We start from the raw sequence: 23,655 nt of genomic DNA on the forward strand, positions 1-23,655 counted from the left end.
AAGTGAGCTGGGAGCTCCTTTTGTAATGGGCACATGGCTCGTTAAGGGCATTAGGCTCAGGTGTGTCAATTAGGGGTGTGCCGATCATCGTGGAGACCAGCCAAAGGGAGACACACAAAAGAAAGGTACAGCAAGACATGAAAAAAGTCTGTGTGATGAGTGTTTAGTAGAGGAAACGGTGGGGCATATGTTGATATTTTGTGAACTGTATGATGTGGATATGGAAAGATTGTGTGAAAGGGTTAGAGAGGCTGGAAGGGGTTTGGGTGGTGTAGTGGGGGGAGTAAAGTGGATGGAAGTGGTGTCTAGGGCTGTATTTCACTTTCTTAGAGGAACAGGACTAATGAAGAGAATGTAATGTAGGTAGGCCGTGACTGGCCTCTCAATTGTGGTACGGTTCTAGAAACATAAAGCCCTCTACATTCATTAAACATCAAAATAATTTCACAAATGCAAAATATACACTTACTGTACACTGTTTTAACCAGTTTTAACACAATTGCAGCTGACAGTATTTGTCAGTGACAACATGTTTGTGGCGTCCGTCTACCATTTACACACAGGTGTTCGGAGACGCAGATAGCTAATTAGCACAGATACGCCTCTGTCTTCCGTCCATTTTCCAAAAACAAGCGCTGTGACATGGAAATATGGCCGTGTGGGAACCCTAACCCTATAAAGTTGTGTAGTAATTTAACCTTATGTTTTTGAAAATAGTTTATTGGTGATATGAAATATACTTTCCTTATGTTTCCAAAACCGTACCGCAAGCGATGCGTTTTAACATTCAGAACGAGCGTTGGGGCTCTTAACAAAACCCACCGGCCAGAAGATACTATCTCAATAGACGCTAAAGGTAGTTAGTGGGCTACTTACCCAGGACTGAGTCAGAAGCCCTTAATGTAGAGACGCTATCAGAATGAGTCTGTTTAATGAAGCAGGCAGCCGGTGCAGACTATTAAGCTTTGTGCTCTTGTTTTTGTCTACTACCCTTGTAAAGCCTATTGGCAGAGGGAAGGTGTTCAACTAGAGAACCTACAGCACTATTTCAAAGGCACAATGCTTAAGTGGCACCTGAAAGGCCGGATATGAAAATGGTCAACATTAAATAACGCTCCCAAAATCGCACAGTGCAGATTACATTCACCCTCCAAAGAGCTAGAAATCTTTTTATGTGTGTTTACAAGCTTACAGCTCTCGTGTATTGCTGGTAGAACCCCACTCTGAATTTGCAGACAGACCCAGCTTGAGCTTTGTAATTGTGAGCCATGCAAGGCAATAATCTATTTATGTAAGGCACTCATTGAAGTAGATTGAACCCAGCCTTGTACATTGTGAGGACATTGCACTGGCATTCTGAGCTCCTATTGCCTTGGTTGTGCTGTGCATTAATTCCCCTCTGTTTATGACTGAGCACATGCTGTATGTCAGTGGTTCTCTGTCAACCTCCAATGACACAGTTGCACTTTAGAAGCCATACCATTGTTGGTCAGAAGGTGGTGCTCTCTCCTACCCCTTCTTCATGTCTTTGAGCCTCACTCTCTGAACTACACTGAACAAGTGTTGGTCCCATGTTTCATGAGCTGAAATAAAGAACGGACAAAAAACGTATTTCTCTCCAATGTTGTGCACAAATTTGTTTATATCCCTGTTAGTGAGAATTTCTCCTTTGCCAAGATAATCCATCCACCTGACAGGTGTGGCATATCAGGAAGATGATTAAACAGCATGATCATTACACAGGTGCTGGGGACAATAAAAGGCTACTTTAAAATGTGCAGTTTTGTCACACAACACAATGCCACAGATGTCTCAAGTTTTGAAGGGAGCGTACAAGTGGCATGCTGACTGCAGTAATGTCCACCAGAGCTGTTGCCAGAGAATTGAATGTTCATTTATCTACCATAAGCTGCCTCCAACGTCGTTTTAGAGAATTTGGCAGTACATCCAACTGGCCTCCTAACCGCAGACCACGTGTAACCATGCCAGCCCAGGACCTCCACATCCGGCTTCTTCACCTGTGGGATTGTCTGTGGGGGGGTGCTGAAGAGTATTTCTGTCTGTAATAAATCCCTTTTGTGGGGAAAAACTCATTCTGATTGGCTGGGCCTGACTTCCCAGTGGGTGGGCTTGGCTGCCAAGTGGGTGGGCCTATGCCCTCCCAGGCCCACCCATGGCTGCACCCCTGCCCAGTCATGTGAAATCCATAGATTAGGGCCTAATGAATTTATTTCAATTGACTGATTTCCTAATATGAACTGTAACTCAGTAAAATCATTGAAATTGTTGCATGTTGCGTTTATCATTTTGTTCAGTATATTTATTGGTACTGACGGAACAATCAAATAAAAGCTAGACAGTCAAGGAGAATCAACAATTATTTATTTTTTAAACTGGCATTCAGGGCACATGCCCATTGATTTTGTTGTAATGTTTGAGCATATTAAGACAGGATTATCCATTGTAAAATGCATAGAATTGCAGGTAATTGGCTTTAGAACTGCAAAATAGTATCTCAGCTCCATGCCAAACCATGTAGAATTGCTGGGAATTAGCTTCACAACTGAAACATTTTCTCTAAACTCAATGGAAAAATGTGTAGAATTGCAGAAAATTTGCTTTACAACAGCAACATTTTCTCTATGCCGTCAAGATACCTAACTAGCTAATATACTATGTTAGAGTTTACACTTTCTCTTCCAGTGAACTGTGGGAAGGTCAAAATAATTTTACTGTCTACCAAATGTATTCATTTTAAAATGTTACTTCTACTTTCCATTATCATTCACCTGATGATAAGACAAGAGGTCCCTGGGTTGCAGGTTTGCCTGGGCAGGGGTCCCTGGGCAAGAGCATTTGTAAAACCCCTGGCATAAAGTACCTGTAGCCTCCCCAATGATTACTATGTTTTCATATCAAAGTAATTGCTCCTGTGATGTGAAACACTTTCTATGAAGAATCAAAGCAGCGAGGAGGCTGAATCCTCGCCAGGCCAGGTGGGCCCTATTCTACACCCGGTTTGATTTTACACTATCATACATTCCGGGTACGAGGAACGTGAAGGCAGACGCACTGTCCCGGCTGTATGACACAGAGGAGAGGCCCAGAGACAACACCCCCATACTCCCGGCCTCCTGCATTGTGGCGCCGGTAGTATGGGCGATGGACGCGGATATAGAGCGGGCATTACGCACAGATCCATCTCCACCGCAGTGTCCAGCTGGGCTGCAGTACGTGCTTGCTCTTATCTGTGATCGTCTGATCTTCTGGGCACACACGTCACCCTCCTCTGGTCACCCAGGTATCGGTCGTACAGTGCGCTGCTTGAGAGGAAAGTGTGGTCCTCTGTAGCTCAGCTGGTAGAGCACGGCGCTTGTAACGCCAAGGTAGTGGGTTCGAACCCCGGGACCACCCATACACAAAATAATGTATGCACGCATGACTGTAAGTCGCTTTGGATAAAAGCGTCTGCTAAATGGCATATTATTATTATTATTACTGATGGCCTACCTTGGCTAAGGAAGTGAGGGTGTACGTCTCCTCCTGCTCGGTGTGCGCCCAGAGTAAGGCACCTAGGCACCTCCCAGCGGGTAAGCTACAACCGTTACCAGTTCCACAACGACCATGGTCTAACCTTAGCATTGATTTTCTGACTGATCTTCCCCTCTCCCAAGGTAACACCACCATCCTGGTCGTTGTGGACCGCTTCTCCAAGTCCTGCCGCCTCCTTCCTTTGCCCGGTCTCCCCACGGCCCTGCAGACTGCGGAGGCCCTGTTCACTCACGTCTTCCGGCACTACGGGGTGCCAGAGGATATAGTGTCGACCGAGGTCCCCAGTTCACGTCCAAGGTTTGGAAGGCGTTCATGGAACGTCTGGGGGTCTCGGTCAGTCTGACCTCTGGGTTCCACCCTGAGTCAAATGGGCATGTGGAACAAGTAAATCAGGATGTGGGTAGGTTCCTGCAGTCCTACTGCCAGGACCGGCCGGGGGAGTGGTCGGTGTTCTTGCCATGGGCAGAATATGCCCAGAACTCTCTCCGCCACTCCACTACTAACCTAACACCATTCCAATGTGTTTTAGTTTACTAACCGGTTCTGGCACCGTGGCACCAGAGCCAGACCGAGGCTCCTGCAGTGGATGACTGGTTTCGGCGTGCGGAAGAGACGTGGGACGCTGCCCATGTTCACCTCCAGCGCGCTGTGTGTCGTCAGAAGGCCAACGCTGACCATCACCGCAGTGAGGCCCCTATCTTCGTACCGGGGGATCGGGTATGCCTCTCGCCCCGGAATCTGCCCCTCCGCCTGCCCTGCCGGAAGCTGAGCCCACGGTTTGTGGGGCCGTTCAAAGTCCTGAGGAGAATCAACGAGGTTACGTATAGGTTGTTACTCCCCCCTGATAACCGTATTAACCCCTCGTTTCATGTGTCTCTCCTCAGGCCGGTGGTGGTTGGTCCGCTCCAGGAGTCTGAGGTGCGGGAGGTTCCTCCCCCTCCTCTGGACATCGAGGGGGCCCCGGCGTACTCTGTCCGTGCCATCCTGGATTCGAGGTGTCGGGTCGGGGGCCTTCAGTACCTCGTGGAGTGGGAGGGGTACGGTCCGGAGGAACGGTGTTGGGTCCCGGTGAGGGATATCCTCGATCCCTCCCTGTTGCGGGATTTCCACCGTCGCCATCCGGCTCGCCCTGCTCCACGTCCTCCTGGCCGTCCCCGAGGCCGGGGTCGGCACGCTGCTGGAGCTGCGCGTCGGGGGGTGGGGGGTACTGTCACGACTTCTACCAAGGCTGCCTCCCCTCCTTGTTCGGGCAGGCTTCGGCGTTTGTCGTCACCGGAGTACTAACCACTGCCGCCCCAATCATCATCACAATTGTCTTGTCAATCACACACACCTGGTTCTAATCCCCTAACTAGTCCGTGTATAAGTGTTCCCTCTGCTCCCTTGTCATTGTGGGTGATTGTTAATTGTGAGAGTATGTAGCTCGATGGAGCTACTCATAACATTGTGTTGCCAGGGTAGATTTCCCCCCTGTGCCTATGTATTATTGGATTCCGTTACAGTGTAATTGCCAGGGATGTTTGTTTGCCCTATGCCTGTTTCATTGATCGCTATTGGAGTGCATTTGTGTGTAAAGGAATAAACTCTGTATTCGGTGATTACCCTCCTGCGCCTGACTCCTTTCAACACACTCACCACAACCATTAAATTATACTAGTGCCTCATGTTGTAGCCCTTTCCTGCAGTCAAATGACCTAGTGGCCTCATGGGTGGAATGTTATTCATATTTTTCATAATTTCATAATTAATTAACATGTTTAAAAAATAAACGCCGGAAATCCGGTGTTGCTATGTCAAACAGTTTTGTTATATTTCAGTCTTCTGTGATGTACAGTGCCAGTCAAAAGTTTGGACACACCTACACATTCCAAGGTTTTTCTTTATTTTTACTATATTCTACATTTTATAGTGAAGACATCAAAACTATGAAATAACACATATGGAATCATATAGTAACCAAAAAAGTGTTAAACAAATCAAAATATATTTTATATATTAGCCACCCTTTGCCTTGATGACAGCTTTGCACAATCTTGGCATTCTCTCAACCAGCTTCACCTGGAATGCTTTTCCAACAGTCTTGAAGGAGTTCCCACATGTGCTGAGCACTTATTGGCTGCTTTTATTTGACTCTGCGGTCTGACTCGTCCCAAACCATCTCAATTGGATTGAGGTGGGGGGATTGTGGAGGCCAGGTCATCTGATGCAGCACTCCATCACTCTCCTTATTGGTAAAATAGCCCTTACACAGCCTGGAGGTGTGTTGGGTCATTGTCCTGTTGAAAAACAAATGTTAGTTCCACTAAGCCCAAACCAGATGGGATGGCGTATCGCTGCAGAATGTTGTGGTAGCCATGCTGGTTAGGTGTGCCTTGAATTCTAAATAAATCACAGACAGTGTCACCAGCAAAGCACCCCCACACCATAACACATCCTCCTCCATGCTTTACGGTGGGAAATACACATGCAGAGATCATCCGTTCACCCACACCACGTCTCACAAAGACACAGCGGTTGGAACATAAAATCTCAAATTTGGACTCCAGACCAAAGGACAGATTTCCACTGGTCTAATGTCCATTGCTTGTGTTTCTTGGCCCAAGCAAGTCCCTTCTTCTTATTGGTGTCCTTTAGTAGTGGTTTCTTTGCAGCAATTCGACCATGAAGGCCTGATTCACACAGTCTCCTCTGAACAGGATGTTGAGATGTGTCTGTTCCTTGAAGTCTGTGAAGCATTTATTTGGGCTGCAATTTCTGAGGCTGGTAACTCTAATGAACTTATCTTCTGCAGCAGAGGTAACTCTGGGTCTTCCATTCCTGTGGCGGTCCTCATGAGTGCCAGTTTCATCGTAGCGCTTGATGGTTTTTGCGACTGCACTTGAAGAAACTTTTGAAGTTCTTGAAATGTTCTGTATTGACTGACCTTCATGTCTTAAAGTAATGATGGACTGTTGTTTCTCTTTGCTTATTAGAACTGTTCTTGCCATAATCTGGACTTGGTCTTTTACCAAATAGGGCTATCTTCTGTATACTTTTTTGGTTACTACATGATTCCATATGTGTTATTTCATAGTTTTCATGTCTTCACTATTATTCTGCAATGTAAAAAATAGTACAAATAAAGAAAAACCCTTGAATGAGTAGGTGTGTCCAAACTTTTGACTGGTAGTGTATATAAAGTCTGATGTTGGGATGCTAACTCAAAATTGAATACATTTCAACTCTATATCTAACAGGGTACAGGTGTCTTCTTTTTTGTAAGCCCATAACTATGTGTGTGAGGTGTATACTTTCGTTTCAAAGTAGATTTGTTTAAGACTACCAAGAAGCACGCTGTGTGACCCTGATTTAGCCCACTGCAGTAAAAGGTTCAATGTTGGCAAGAATGGTCTTGTTGTGCCACTGCACCAACATGACATGCAGCTCAGTGATCACATTTCAATCTGTTTAGGGGAAATAGTTCAGAATCTGTGAATCTACTGCTTCTAAAAGGTCTACTCTTTCTGTACTTTTCTTTTTCTTCTTGTGTGCCATGTAAGCAATTCATTTAGCTATATGGGTGGTAGAGGATGGGAGAGAGAGAGAAAGCTCTAAGGTTGTTGTTATGTCAGCACATGCCCTGCCCATGTTGTATAACTTTACAAGTTCTGCTCCAAGGCAGAGCTAACCATCTATCACTGTTAATAGCCGAATTAAGACCCTCTGGGCAGTGAGTCAGTAGCACCAATGACTAGAAGATGTAGCCTACATTCATAGTAATTGACCACCCCTTGGGGGAAGGAGTCTCCCGGAGACCAGAGATGATGTCCACGTGTAAAGTACTAAACTACAACACAAGACTTCACTGGCAGGATTCAGGAGAGGCAGCACACTCCGAGAGCATGTTCCATCTTGTCTACATTCCACAGTGGTCTATGGAGCACCCATGTGGAAAATTCCACCTCTGTGGGTTGAAAGAGAAGAAGGGGTGGCCAGGGGACCACAATAACACAACCTAGTACTGTATGGTATAACCTGTTTCTGTACAACTGGCCTCTATAACAGCTTTACTTGTGTTCAAGAACATACTGTATTAATGACTATTCATCTCTTATCACCAAATTTGTTGCCATGGTGAAACATTGTGTTGCCTATGTTTTACATTTTGAACGTTTTACTGTGCTGTCAGGCTGTGGCTCTTATGTGTCATTGCCAAAAGACAGATGAGGTGACATTCTAATCCAAAATCAACTAACCAGGGCCAGACTCAGGGTCACTCAGGAGTAACAATCAACCCTCCCCCAGCTTCAGCCTTCAGCTCTTAACCACAATCATTAAATGAGATTAGAATCTTGGAGCTAGGTTTAAGTATTCAGGGAGCACACAGCACGGCCATAGTCACCCCCAAGGGAGGGCACTGGATTGGCTCATTGGTTTTCATCAAAGGAATTAATATTTGCAAACTGACACCCTAATGTATATAGATCAGCTTCCAGATATTGATTGATTTCACTTCACGGTTCCAAATAATTTGCTTCACATTAACGACAATGGAACAGATGCACCAAATCAAAGTATATTTTTCTGCCAAATCAATTCACATGTTTTATGTGAGATGTGTTAATCTACTCTAATACCAGTTTGGCTTGTCACCAGTTGTCACAAAGTGTCTTCTTCTCTCGTATTGGGTTCTGCTTTGCTTCCCCGATTTACCCTCCTATTTTCTCTTAGCTTGTACAATATTGGGCACTAAGCAATGTGTTGGCTACAGGTGAAACTCAAAGCTGCACTCTCTCCTGATCTAATGTGTTGCTGGGGAGTGTCAAGGGCTGAGGTGTATGGTGTGTGGAAGTCAGGCGCAGGACACCGAAGCTAGTCCAACAAAGTTTACTGAAGTAATCCAAATGGCAAAATACAGAGAACGGCCTCAACAAAAAACAGAGGCGAGTAAATACGCAAACTGTGCGTAAAACAAAATGACACGAAAACAGGAACAAAACACGCAGCACAACGGACAGGCAAAATACAACACACAATCTAGCCTAAGCAAAACAAGGAACTTATAGGACAAGTAATCAACACACAAATGGACACAGGTGTAAAAGACAGACGAAAGCAATCACACCAAGAAACATAGAGCGGTCGCAGCTAGTACTCCGGGGACGGCGAACGCCGAAGCCTGCCCGAACCAGGAGGAGGAGCAGTCTCGGCAGAATCCGTGACAGTACCCCCCCCTTGACGCGCGGCTCCAGCCGTGCGCCGACCCCGGCCTCGGGGACGGCCAGGAGGACGCGGACCCGGGCGCGTGGGATGCCCACGGTGGAACTCAGTCAGGAGGGATGGATCGAGGATGTCCCTCCTGGGCACCCAGCACCGTTCCTCCGGACCGTACCCCTCCCACTCCACGAGATACTGGAGACCACTCATCCGGCGCCTCGAGTCCAAGATGGTCCGGACCCTGTACGCCGGGGCCCCCTCGATGTCCAAAGGGGGCGGAGGGGTCTCTCCTATCTCATCTTCTTGGAGTGGGCCAGCTACCACCGGCCTGAGAAGAGACACATGGAGCGAGGGGTTAATATTTTTGTACTCAATAGGTAGTTGTAACCTGTAACACACCTCGTTCAATTTTCTCAGGACTTTGAAGGGCCCCACAAACCGCCGACCCAGCTTCCGGCAGGGCAGGCGGAGGGGCAGGTTTCGAGTCGAGAGCCAGACTCGATCTCCCGGTGCGTACACCGGTCCCTCACTGCGGTGGCGATCGGCGCTCGCCTTTTGTTGACGGATGGCACGCTGCAGATGGACATGGGCAGCGTCCCACGTCTCCTCCGAGCGCCGAATCCACTCGTCCACCGCAGGGGCCTCGATCTGGCTCTCGTGCCATGGTGCCAGGACCGGCTGATAACCTAAAACACACTGGAAAGGTGTTAGATTGGTGGAGGAGTGGCGGAGAGAGTTCTGGGCCATCTCTGCCCAGGGGATGAACCTAGACCACTCCTCCGGCCGGTCCCGGCAATAGGACCTCAAAAACCTACCCACATCCTGGTTGACACGTTCAACCTGCCCATTGCTCTCTGGGTGGTACCCCGAGGTAAGGCTTACCGAGACCCCCAAGCGTTCCATGAACGCCCCCCAAACTCTGGAGGTGAACTGGGGACCTCGGTCAGACACAATATCCTCGGGGACCCCATAGTGCCGGAACACATGGGTAAATAGGGCCTCAGCGGTCTGTAGGGCAGTAGGGAGACCCGGCATTGGGAGGAGACGACAGGCCTTGGAAAACCGATCCACAACGACCAAAATGGTGGTATTCCCCTGGGAGGAGGGTAGGTCGGTCACAAAATCCACCGATAGGTGGGACCATGGTCGTTGTGGAACGGGCAGGGGATGTAACTTACCCCTGGGCAAATGTCTAGGCGCCTTACACTGGGCGCACACCGAGCAGGAGGAGACATGAACCCTCACATCCCTAGCTAACGTTGGCCACCAATATTTCACGCTAAGGCAGTGCACTGTCCGGCCAATACCTGGATGTCCAGAGGAGGGTGATGTATGAGCCCAATAAATCAGGCGATCACGAACCTCGAGCGGGACGTACGTCCGCCCCACAGGACACTCGGGGGGAGTAGGGTCGGTACGCAGTGCCCGCTCGATTTCCGCATCGACCTCCCACACCACCGGTGCCACCAAACAAGACTCCGGCAGTATGGAAGTAGGCTCAATGGACCTCTCCTCTGTGTCATACAGCCGGGACAGGGCGTCTGCCTTACCGTTCTGGGACCCTGGGATGTATGTGATCTTAAAAACAAACCGGGTCAGGAACATGTTCCACCTAGCCTGACGAGGGTTCAATCCCCTAGCTGCCCTGATGTACTCCAGGTTACGGTGATCAGTCAGAATGAGGAAAGGGTGTTGAGCCCCCTCAAGCCAATGCCTCCACACCTTTAGGGCCTGGACTACAGCTAACAGCTCCCTGTCCCCAACGTCATAGTTTCGCTCCGCCGAGCTGAGCTTCTTGGAGTAGAACGCACAGGGGCGGAGCTTAGGTGGCGTGCCGGACCGTTGTGACAGGACTGCCCCAATGCCGGCCTCGGACGCGTCTACCTCTACTTGGAATGGTAAAGAGGGATCCGGATGCGCCAGCACCGGGGCCGAGGTGAACAGGTTCTTCAGTTTGGCAAATGCCCTGTCCGCCTCAGCTGACCACTGCAACCGAACCGGACCCCCCTTTAGCAAGGACGTAATGGGAGCTGCTACCTGTCCAAAGCCCCGGATAAACCTCCGGTAGTAATTAGCAAAACCCAAGAACTGCTGCACCTCTTTGACAGTAGTTGGAGTTTGCCAATTACGCACGGCCGACACACGGTCTACCTCTATCTCCACACCAGACGCGGACAACCGGTAACCCAAAAATGAGACGGACTCCTGGAAGAACAGGCATTTCTCTGCCTTGACATACAAGTCATGCTCCAACAGTCTTCTCAACACTCGGCGCACCAGGGCTACATGCTCGGCTCGGGTGGAAGAGTACACTAGGATGTCGTCGATGTATACTACCACACCCTGCCCATGCATGTCCCGGAAAATCTCGTCAACAAAGGATTGGAAAACTGAAGGAGCATTCATTAACCCGTATGGCATGACGAGATACTCGTAATGACCCGAGGTGGTGCTAAATGCGGTCTTCCATTCGTCCCCCCCCCTAATGCGCACCAGATTGTACGCGCTCCTGAGATCCAACTTTGTGAAGAACTGCGCTCCGCGTAATGATTCTGTCATAGTCGCAATCAGCGGAAGAGGGTAACTGTACTTAACCGTGATCTGATTGAGACTACGATAGTCAATACACGGGCGCAAACCCCCTGTCCTTCTTCTTCACAAAGAAGAAACTCGAGGAAACCGGGGAAGTAGAGGACCGTATGTATCCCTGTGCCAATGACTCGGCTATGTAAGTTTCCATAGCCGCTGTCTCCTCTTGAGACAGTGGATACACACGGCTCCGCGGAAGTGCCGCTCCTGTTTGGAGATCTATCGCACAATCCCCCTGTCTATGAGGTGGTAGCCGTGTAGCCCTCGTCTTACTGAACACAAGTGCTAGATCCTCATACTCAGGGGGAATGTGCATTGCGGGCACTTGGTTCGGACTCTCTACCGAGGTCGCCCCTAAGGAAACACCTAGACATCTCCCTACACACTGGGCAGACCACTCCATAAGAGCCCTCTGTTGCCACGCAATGGTAGGATCATGAGTGCTTAACCAGGGAAGCCCCAGCACCACGGGATGCGCAGGAGAGTCAATCAGATAAAACTGAATGGTCTCCTCATGACCCCCCTGCGTCGTCATCTTAAGTGGTGCTGTGACTTCTCTGATCAGCCCCGACCCCAACGGCCGGCTGTCTAGGGCGTGAACAGGAAAGGGGGCTTCTACCGGCCGAAGGGGAATTCCTAACTTATAACAAAAAGCTTGATCAACAAAATTCCCAGCTGCGCCTGAATCTACTAGCGCCTTATGCTGGGAATGAGGTGCCACCTGTGGAAATCTCACAGGTATACTCATGTGACCAACAGAGAGCTCTGGGTAAGTGGGGCGCCTACTCACCTGAAATGACTCCCCAGTGCGTGACCTGTTGTCCCCTCTCCCAGGCGACCCTCCCCAGCACCTGGCCGCGGTGTGTCCTCCACGGCCACAGTTGGTGCAGGGGATGGCCCCCCTCGGGTTCTCTCTCCTCCTCTCTCTAGCGCCAGCACCCCCGAGCTCCATGGGAACCGGCTCGGAGGTGCTGGAGGGTGGAATGGACGACCCCCACTCGGGACGTCCGCGGGTAGCCAGCAGGGTGTCTAGACGGATGGAGATGTCTACCAACTGGTCGAAGGAAAGGTTGGTGTCCCTGCAGGCCAGCTCACGACGAACGTCCTCTCGTAGACTACACCGGTAATGGTCGATGAGGGCCCTCTCATTCCACCCCGCATCCGCCGCTAGAGTCCGGAACTCCAGGGCGAACTCCTGTGCGCTCCTCTTCCCCTGTCGGAGGTGGAACAGACGCTCCCCCGCCGCCTTCCCCTCAGGTGGGTGATCGAAGACAGCCCTGAAGCGGCGGGAGAACTCCGCGTAGGTGATGGTAGCGGCGTCTATTCCCCTCCATTCGGCGTTGGCCCACTCCAACGCCTTGCCGGATAGACAGGAGATGAGGGCGGAGACGCTCTCGTACCCCGAGGGCGCTGGGTGTATGGTAGCCAGGTAAAGTTCCACCTGCAGGAGGAACCCCTGACACCCGGCTGCAGAACCGTCATATGCCCTCGGGAGCGAGAGCCGTATGCCACTGGGTTCCGGTGCTGAGAGAGGAGGACTGGCCGTTGGTGATGGGATGGTGTGAGAAGGCGTGGGCACCTCTCCAGTCACCAACCGGCGCAGAGTGTTGGACACCTCGTTCATGGCGGCCCCAAGTTGCCGGATCATGGTGTCTTGATCGCTGATCCGATCCTCCAGCGACTTGGGTGCCGCCACTGCTCCTGCTGACTCCATAAAAAGGTGTGTTGTTCTGTCAAGGGCTGAGGTGTATGGTGTGTGGAAGTCAGGCGTAGGACACCGAAGCTAGTCCAACAAAGTTTACTGAAGTAATCCAAATGGCAAAATACAGAGAACGGCCTCAACAAAAAACAGAGGCGAGTAAATACGCAAACTGTGCGTAAAACAAAATGACACGAAAACAGGAACAAAACACGCAGCACAACGGACAGGCAAAAAACAACACACAATCTAGCCTAAGCAAAACAAGGAACTTATAGGACAAGTAATCAACACACAAATGGACACAGGTGTAAAAGACAGACGAAAGCAATCACACCAAGAAACATAGAGCGGTGGCAGCTAGTACTCCGGGGACGGCGAACGCCGAAGCCTGCCCGAACCAGGAGGAGGAGCAGTCTCGGCAGAATCCGTGACAGGGAGATTGCAGCCAGCCTTGAATGTTGTGCATGTCCAGACACAGCAACACATATCTTACCTGAAAGTGTAGGTTGGAAGGAGACTCTAGCAGCGACTGTGGCTGGCCCCGGGCCTTCAGGGGGCTCCTGTAACTCTCCATACCCCTGTCTACTATGTGGCCTGCTTCCCCAAGGGGCTCCTCTGACATTTAATCTCCTCAACTGGATCACAGTAATATGCTCTCATCACATAGTTGTACAAACAAACAGTGTTCTACTGCTCATAGTGTGTCATTCTGCTCCTCTCAGAGTGTCCGGTTCTCTTTCCACTGAGTGCAACCTTTGTCTTCACATGTGTACTCTAATCACAAACTGAATCATGTTTCTAGGCTGAACATGAAGACATTTGTCAATCTCACTATTGTTTAAAGAATCCTGCATGATAGACCGCAATGCGTTATTCAGGACTATAGAATACATTTAAACAGGGTAGGAAGTCAAAATACATCAGAACACATTCATGTTGATATGAGATCTGGTATCACAGAATTACAAATGTTCTCATTCAGGCATGGAGCAGAATATACAGGTGCTACTCCTTTCCTGCACTGTAGAATTCCAGGCATGTTGAAACAGTGACCTCTCCTCTCCCTCTGGAACTAGGGAAGTGGAAATAGCTTTTCTGTTCTGTTTAACATACATTATACCTGTTTTATACAGGAAGTCTTAATAACATATTGCCCTCACAACTTGTCAACTGCAATATCTTAATCATAAATGTTATTCACAAGTAATGTCATAGCATAACATCACTCATGGACAGTACAATATATGGTGTTTTTCTTTTATCATACACAACTGTTTTTGCATTATTCCGGGGGCTACCTGTGACTATAAAAATACTGTTCTTTTGCATACAGGTTTCATGCATTAAGTTTCCTTTTTATCTCCATGTTCTCTCCCATAGTTGCAGTCACCCAGAAAGCGAGCAAATTCCTTGGCCAACATGTCCAAACAGACTCCACTCTGGTGAGAAGGTAAGGAAGGGGAGGAGGGGGAGGATTGGGAGGAAGGTGGGTTGATGATATCCCACATTTCCATAGAATTTCTGCCTCAGGATGCACAACTCACATCTATAGATTGTTGTCAAGCATAGACAGCCAAAGACAAAGCTATTAAACATACTACTGTGTTGACCTATAATAATAATAGAATAAAGCCAAAATGGTCTATCCATTTCAACAGTTTAGGATGGTTTATGCTTTGAGTATGATAATGTTTCATGATCATTTCTTATGCTAAATTGTGAAAATAGATGTGGAACAATACTGCTGAATAATGTTGGGTGTTTGTTGGTGGGATAATTTGTTTCTCAAGGGAGGGGGATAAGTTTTGTTCTGTCATTCAGAATTTAGCCACTAGGGCTATATTAGGGTGTTGACCTGTATTAAAGGGATACTTCGGGATTTTGGCAATGAATACCATTGATACCATTTTTATGTCTGCTTTCAATATGAAGGAAGTTATAAGTAGATTAATGAGTCAATGCTAACTAGCGTTAGCGCAATGGCTGGAAGTCTACAGGAACAACTGTTCCAATAGACTTCCAGTCGTTGTGCTAACGTTAGTTAGCAATTGCGCTAACACTAGTTAGCAACTTCCTTCAAACTGTACGCAGAGACATACAAATGGTAACCTTGAGTTCATTTGACTCTGGGGAAGTAAATAAAGGACTTCATTGCCAAAATCCCGAAGTTTCCCTTTAAGATAGAGGGGGAAAGGCATGCTCTTTTTGCTGCAATGCCATTGGTCCATGCTGTAAGCTAAAATGCCTCTACTTAGGGCAGGTAAAAAGACAGTGAGACTGACATCAGGCACTTCAGAAAAAAGATTGATCTGGACTACTTCATTTAATTTATCTTTCAAATGAAATGTATAGAAACCTTTCGGAGACATCTTTACTTTTTGTTTACCTTCAATGATTACTCAGAAATAAGTTCTCAAATATTTGTGAAAATCTTTTGATGAAACTGTTGCTTGATGTTTGATGTTTCATATTTGTGTTGTGTTTTGTTTTGTTTTTAGGTATGGATCAAACGAGACCCAAGAGTTGAAAAGTCAATCTCCAGTAAGGTGAGTCAGATTTGAGAGTTCCAGTATCGATGTAAAAAGAGGGTATGCAGTGATCCAGACCTTCAACCCTTTGATTGATAGGTAGCAGTCACAATATTGAAATCTCATTTTCTACTCAGTATTGCAAAACTAAAAATAATTTTCCAAGTCCAGGATTACATACAAAACAATGTGATTCTGGGCCACAGAGGCTTCAGCCCCGCCTCTGCATATGTCTAACAGGGCTAAGGCATTCACCAGGGCCTGGAACACACTGAAGGAATGGAACAGAACAGGAGCAGGTTGCATCTTGTGCAGGGAGAGGCTGGCACACCTACACAGGCGCCCACGCACAATACACAGACACATGGAGTGAACTGTATGTAATTCTTCTCTCCTCAGAGTTTCCTCAGTGTTTCATGTTCCATTTTGACTAATTTTGTGATTTGTTTTCTGACAAGAATCCAAGGAGTACTCCGCTATGAATTGGGGCGAATGAAGGAAAAGACCCATAGGCTGACTGGAATTATCCATGCATTTTATCCTTCATTCCACCGGAGTCTGTGTCATGAACCAATCAGATTTCAGTGGTATGAAGAGTAAGAAACATGGAGTTTATCATCAACAGAAAACATTTGGAGAGTTGGATTCTTTACTCTGTGAATCTTGACTCAAATCAGTAACTTAGCTGAATTTCCGAACAAGATCTAGCCCTGTTCGGAAAATAGTTTTGAGCATTGTACTGCATTGTATGCTGCTACAGATTACGATACAGCATTATGACAGAAACATGATATAATATTTTTTTACATAGTTCAGTAAAAGCCTGACAGAGAGGTGCAAACATGAATAACCTGTTACTTCCTGCATTAGATTTAAGGAATGTTTGTGTTTATCGGTTGGTGTATGACACAGTTGCAATCTCTACACGAACATGGTGGGCAAGGTCAGAATCTTGCTCATTAACATTCTACATTCATGGCAGTTTTTGTGACCTGCCATACAGTACCTCTACTGATATAAATGCATCTAAAAAACAAGTTGCATCTAACACTCAAAATTTAAATATATGTGGCCAGGTTATACACAATTCAAAGCCCTTATAAAGAATACTTAAAAGGTTTGTGGTAATTGCGATATGATGACTCATGACTCATTCTTTGTACATAAATCATTAGGCTTTGAAATCATGAGTTGTCATTCAGACACCCCTAACCCCACCCCTCCTAGTCCATTTTACTCAGCCCTTGCTTTCCTGAAGTAGAATATAACTACATGCAAATGGAAAATATCACCCCTAGCGAGTCAGTCAATCAAGGGTACAATTTAGCTCATGCAACTTAATCTAACATCTAAGTTGATGGAAATGTCTACATTTATAATATCAACCAATCAGATACTATTATCTTAGTAGTCTCATCTTTATTATCTGGCCTATAATTGAAAACCATCCCTTTCACATGAAGTGAATCTTTCTTGTTCTAAAGAGAGTTGGTTTTCCCATGAGACTGTACCTGGGTCTCTGTGGGGCAATTAACTACCTTCATTAGCAGTGTGACATTTCACAGATCTTATTCAAAGCATGAATTACAATGAAAGCTATAGTGTGCTGTTAGTCATCCAGTTATAATGTTTCCACCCAATTAAAGATGGAGCATAATGAATGAACAAACAAAGCGACAACAGGACAAATCTGGAATGATTAATATCATGGCAATTTCACTGATAGGACATTGACAGAAAAGGATCAAACACTGCTTGCAATGCTGCTTTTTTTTTATTTCTAGGCACGTTCTAGGCACATTTGTAGCAATATATTGGTTTCATGACCTTTGAGTTCCGTAAATCCAAGCTTGCCACCAACTTTTCCACATAATAATCAAAACAGCTCAAACATTAACTTTATATACTGAAGAATATTAAACAGAAGAAAAATCTTCTTAAAAGATTTGAGTGCAAGAGTTCAATATACTTTTGCCACGCCTTTAACAATGTCAATGTTAGCTCTATATGTTTTCTACTCCATATTCTAATAGCAATAGAATTCATTTATAATCAGCATTCCTCATCTTTGTAACCATATCTGACTACAATAAGGTCCCTAACTCACACAGTAGATAGTGTAGTGGCTTTGTCCTGAATGGGCCTCGCCTGCACCACACACCTCAGCCTGCTGTTCACCTTCCTGTTGGTGGCTATGATCACCAGGGGGCTAAGCGCTGCATACAGCGACGAGAAGAATATGCGCAGGTCTGAGATCAGTGAGGAGCTCATGGTCTTCCTCACGGTGAGGGTGTACACCCACAGTCCATTATCCACCCCATAGAGGAGCACATACAGGGTCACCAAGGCCACTACAGCCTTAGCTGCCCGCCGCTCTGCCCCACCGCTAGCCCCAGAGCGGAGTCCCTTCACCTGCTGGCTGTGGCGGTACAGGAACACAAGGATGACCAGACTGGCCAGGGTCATCAGGGCCATAGGTACCACGTCCCTCCCTACCTGGACAGCCCCGTTCACCTGTGTGGACAGAGCAGTAGGAAAGCGAACATAGCAGAACTGAACATTAATGCTGTGCTGCATGAGGACTGAGTCATTCCGGGAGCCCAGGGAGAAGGCTATGGCTGACGAGCTCATGGAGGTGTTGATGACCCAAAGGGTTAGGAAGATCACTGCCAGGTAGCGAGCCACCAGGACACGGACGGAGGCCCAGCTGGAGCCGGGAGGAGCGATGCTCAGGCACTGGTAGGCACTCAGCACAAAGGTGAGCCAGATGGAGAGGGAGCGAGACGTACGGTAGACAAAGATCACCCCCTGGCAGCCCGTGTCCCCGAAGACGTTGGCCAGACGGAAGGTGGCCAGGGTCTCCAGCAGGCAGCGCACACCCACCACTAGCAGGTTGGCACAAGCCAGGTGCAGCACGATGGCGTCAGCAGGAACAAGCTGATGCTCCTGGTACAGTGCCAGGAGGAATGCCACGATGACAGCAGTGTTTCCCGGAACGCCAACCACAGTGAGGAACAGGTACAGCATTCCCCGGACCACCTCCTCTGATTCCATGGCTGCAGGGATGAAGGATATGAAAATATATGTCATAGGCCTATCAGTATTTGTCAATATATTCAATAATCTCAGAAGGCCATTGCATTCATCAGTTCTCTTACCTGAGGGGTATGCTTTATGATGCAGTTGGAGTCTGTTGATCACAAATCTGTTTGTAATCCAGACCAAAGTCCCCATGACTAGTGAGTTTCCTTGTGTTCTTATACTCTTAGAGTGGTTCAGTAACTGTAGGGAGTGATCAGCATGCTCCACTGACTTTAGGCTGCTTTTCAGTCTCCCTCCAATTACCTGATATCAATACAGATGACTGCATCTGTTCCAGCTGTGGCCATATGGCACCAAAACATATGATCAGTACTGAGGACAGTCAGCCAGAATATAAATATACTGTAGGTCTCAGGAAGTATCTGAATGGGGACAAAACCCTATGTCTAATGCTCAATGCATTCCCAGCCAGACCTGTCACTTTCAATTATCATAGACTAGGTCTACTGCTCTATTTCTATGGTTCCTTTGAATTGCTTTCTGCTATGGTCCAGGTAAAGACTAACAACAAGGCTACAGTGCCCCCCTATGGAGAAAGATGTGACAAGATAGATAAGTGTATAATTTTTGCCAGAGAGCCGCATGGTGGAGGTGTCATAATACACATAAAACCTAGCGGTCAAACAGGGAAATGGTTCCAATCGTTTTTCCACCATTCATTTTTCCCATAGGGAATTTTAGAAACACTTAAAATAAGGGCTGTTTCGTGTAGGCTTACCCTGGTGTGACGTTTTGATAAACGTTCAATCTCTCTCGGACAAGGTGACTTTCATCAGTATATTCGTCTCTATTTACTCTCAGATTTGGAAATGGTATTGCTAACAGGTATTGTGTAAATTTTAAACTTGCACAAGACAGTTCACAGAATTGCCAAGAAATGTAGCCAATTTATTCATTACTAATTTTGGCTAACATTACATAGTTAATTTAGAGATTCTTACCTTTGCCTCGATACGGCAGTCTCGTCCAGATCACCATGGCATTTGTAGTTCTTTATGATAGCCACATTAGCAGCTAATTAGCATTTCATTTTGGGGGGGGTAAATACAGGCGAATATATTGATAAAAGTCACCTTGTCCTAGAGAGATTTACATGGCTATCAAAACGTCACGCCAGGGTAAGCCTACACAAAACACAGGCCTCATTTTAAGTGTTTCTAAAATCCCCTTTTGAAAAATGAATGGCGGAAAAACCATTAGAACCATTTCCTTGTTTGACCACTAGGTTTTATGGGTATTATGACTCATACTGTGGTACTCTATTAAAAAAGTTCTGACTTAGGAGTAAAATATTTACACCAAACTGAAAAATAATATATGAGCACCGTGTTTGTTTTACTTTCAGATTGATGCTTGTAATGAAATGCGTAACAAGTGAGACAAAGAGCCTGTTTGATGTCATTGATGTGGACCGCCTCACTGTCACTCTGTCAGAGATGAAAGTGCTGCTGAAGCAAGGCACCATGCGACATAAAAACACATTAGAATTGAATAAAAAATATATCTTCCTGTAAGTGGATCCCACTCCAAGGAGTGTATACATAGTAGTGTACACCTCTACCCCTCCTCATTAGTCTTTAATAAGACATAATGTCTCCCACAGAGAGAGATGGGGATACGAAAAGTAGGGTGGGAGGAGAAATAGGACAGGAGAGTAAATAACTTGGTGAACAGAGAAGCTTTTAGAGATTTTCAACAGTCGTCTGTAGTTTTTGACAACCTCTTTGAGGCATTGCAATGAATAATACATCAATAAAGTAATTAGAAGGGAGGGGGGGACAGGTCTGGTCTTTGGAGGAAACACATTAAAAACCCTCTGCTCACTGACTTGGAACACATGATCGAATCCCCATAGAAGAACATGCATGAGCTTGCTCTCTAATTAGTCCTGTACTCATATAAACATTTTGATACACACATGGGGAAATAACACCTTTACATGATGTACCCCAGAGAGTGCTTCCAGGATGCGTTTAGCAAATTAAATTCAAACGTCACCTTAGCCTTTATCAAGGATCCTTCAGTATTGGTTGACTTTCTTCTAAGTTTGACTATTAGTCAAAAGGCTGTGCAGTCTAAATTACACATTCAAATTTTGAGAATGGAGCAACACTGTATTACAAATGTTCACTGTCTGGATTGTATGGTGCAGAAGAGTATTGGTGGAACAGGATGATTGTTTTGGAAAACTCTTCGAAAAAAAGATGCTAAGTAGAACCATACAGGGGTCTTCGGTTTGTCCCTATAGGTGAACCCTTTTTGGTGCTGGGTAGAACCCTTTGCAGAGGGTTCTATCTAGAACCCTCTATGTAGGGTTCTTCAAAGAACCCCCTGTATGTGGCTCTTCCTAGAACCCTCTATGAACAGTTCCACCAGCCTTATTAGCCTTTAAATGTTATTATCTATGGCAATACATGACATACTGTATATCATAAGGCCTTTCTTTGAGGGCCTAGTTATACCCTAACACAGTGGTGTTAGGAATCTCCTGGTTTACAGGCCACATCAGGCCTGCAAGTCACATTATGCTGGCTTGCAAAGTGATGTGTATTTCCTATTGGAATCCAGCCAGAGTTAGGATATCCAACAAGTGGAATTGTTAATCACCCTCAACCTGCATTCAGTATGACTGCCAGGGTAGGGAATATTGAATACTGAGATTACCTCAATCATCTAACCTGGAACAACCAGCTCAGTAACGGGTGCAATAAATCCAACAGATTGGATTAGTTTAGAAAACTGTATGTTATTTATCTTTGTGTAGCATAAAATGTATTAACCAATCCCAATGTAAATGCAAAAACACAGATATTACACTAACAATTCTGAAATCTCACTGCAATAGAACATGCTGGGAAATATTATATATAGTTCTATGTAGAACCCTTCTTGCCTTCCAAAGAATCCTGCTTGCCTTCCAAAGAATCATCAAAGAACCCTTTCTTCCAAAAACAGTTCTTAGGATGTTAAAGGTTCTAGGTAGAACCCTATTCCTCCAAAAAGGGTTCTTCTGATCAAAATGGTTCTTGGTAGAACCCTATTCCTCTGCAAAGAACCCTTTTGGAACCCTTTTTCTAAGAGTATAGGTGAACAACGCAGTGTTAAGAATAGAGAATAGAACATCAGAATAGAAGGTTACTCTCCCAGTGCTCCCAATTAGACCAGACATATGTTATTGCTGGATAATGACCTGTGCTGCTGTGTGCTTAGGTGACATACTCCCAGGACAGGAGAGAATAGAGGAGAGCAGTGTAAGGGGCCAGCTGTGCATGTTAAAACCTCTAAATTACTTCCTAATAGCTTAATCAAACTGCTTTTACATCAACAATAACAAAAACCTCTGCTGGGGTATGGGAACACTAATACTGAATCTTACCCCTTGACAGGGCCATCCTAAAACATGACTGTTTCCAGAGTTTAGCCAAATTATGACTTTTTTTTCTTTAATTGAAGTTCCAATAGAATATGGCCATTGATGGCTGCCATCTGAATAAAAAAAACTGTTGTTCTTATTCTTGTTTACATATTGTAGCGATTCTTACATCTTTAGGAGGGGTGGGGTGAGTGTTCTAATGTTGTCCCCTAATAATCCCCACAGACTACAACATGCTATATATTGGAATTGCAGGGGAAATTAACCACACTGAATGCCCAATACTGTGTTCTTGTTTCTTTATCAATAATTGCAGGTAATAATATGCTTTCCGCAATCCTTGTCTAATAGAGAGTGCAATAAGTAACATTTGTTCACAGTTGGTGTATTCATAAGTCTGTTTAACAAACTTCATTTTCTGTCTCTATTCTTCAGTGTGGTACCCAAGTTAGGTATCATGTTGGATCTCTGTGTCACCATCAAAGGGGTGTCCTTCCTGTTGCAAACAGGGTTAGGGATCCTGGGGAACACTCTGGTGCTGCTGGCCTACACCCAGGTCGTCTGCTCTGAGCGCCGACTCCAGCCTGTGGACATAATTCTCTGCCACCTAGCCTTCGTTGACCTGATGCTGCTCCTCACCCGCTGCGTCCCCCAGACCATGACTGTGTTTGGCCTGCATGACCTGCTGAATGACCCGGGCTGCAAGGTGGTCATCTACTCCTACCGCATCTCCCGGGCTCTGTCTGTGTGCATCACCTGTATGCTCAGTGTGTTCCAGGCAGTGACCATCGCCCCTGCAGGTGGACCCTGTTTGTCCAGGCTTAAGGCCCGGCTTCCCAGCCTCATCGTGCCCACCATCGCAGGGCTGTGGCTCCTCAACATGGCTGTATGCATCGCAGCTCCATTTTTCTCTATTGCCCCACGCAACGGCACTGTGCCTGCCTTCACCCTCAACCTGGGCTTCTGCCATGTGGACTTCAGGGACATGCTGTCCTACAAGATCAATGGAGTGGCAGTCTCTACACGGGACTTTGCCTTTGTGGGGCTCATGTTGTGGTCCAGCGGCTACATCCTTCTCCTCCTCCACCGTCACAGCCGCCAGGTGAGAAGCATCCGACGATCATCCCAGGGTGGAGGAGCTGAGACTAGGGCAGCCAAGACAGTGGTCACCCTGGTGGTGCTGTATGTTGTATTCTTCGGCATAGACAATATCATCTGGATTTACATGCTGACGGTAGCTAAGGTGTCTCCAGTGGTGGCTGACATGAGGGTCTTCTTCTCCTCCTGTTATGCCTCTTTCAGCCCCTTTTTCATCATCAGCTCCAATAAGAAGGTCAAGAGTAAGTTGGTGTGTGCTGCAGCCGACCAAGAGCAGCCATCAGTCGACACCCAGGACTCCAATGACAAGATGTAAAATGTTACCAAAACTCTGGGGAAAAAAATATTTTTTCTGGGGCTATTAATACCTCATGGATGGTCTTGTGATTTATTTTACGTAATTATGCCTATGTAGCCTACTTGTTATAGGCCTTTTATTTATTTGTGTAAATCATTTGCAGTTTTCAGGATTTTAGATTGAACTAGTCTGACCTGAGGTTCGAAACTATATTATC

At 46.5% G+C, this 23,655-nt stretch overlaps 2 protein-coding genes across 2 annotated transcripts; one reads left to right on the plus strand and one right to left on the minus strand.

Moving 5' to 3' along the window:
* Positions 1-17,670: 17,670 nt before the first annotated feature.
* ora2 (olfactory receptor class A related 2) lies at positions 17,671-18,801 on the minus strand (the record flags this gene model as incomplete). Its single annotated transcript, XM_084173222.1, has 2 exons — positions 17,671-18,623; positions 18,726-18,801. The coding sequence occupies 2 exons, from the start codon at positions 18,799-18,801 to the stop codon at positions 17,671-17,673; spliced, it is 1,029 nt and encodes a 342-aa protein (XP_084029348.1).
* A 3,698-nt stretch (positions 18,802-22,499) lies between these two features.
* ora1 (olfactory receptor class A related 1) lies at positions 22,500-23,456 on the plus strand (the record flags this gene model as incomplete). Its single annotated transcript, XM_084173223.1, has 1 exon — positions 22,500-23,456. The coding sequence occupies one exon, from the start codon at positions 22,500-22,502 to the stop codon at positions 23,454-23,456; it is 957 nt and encodes a 318-aa protein (XP_084029349.1).
* Positions 23,457-23,655: the final 199 nt, after the last annotated feature.

Source organism: Coregonus lavaretus (genome assembly GCF_964263955.1).
Source record: "Coregonus lavaretus genome assembly, chromosome: 12".
NCBI lineage: Eukaryota > Metazoa > Chordata > Actinopteri > Salmoniformes > Salmonidae > Coregonus > Coregonus lavaretus.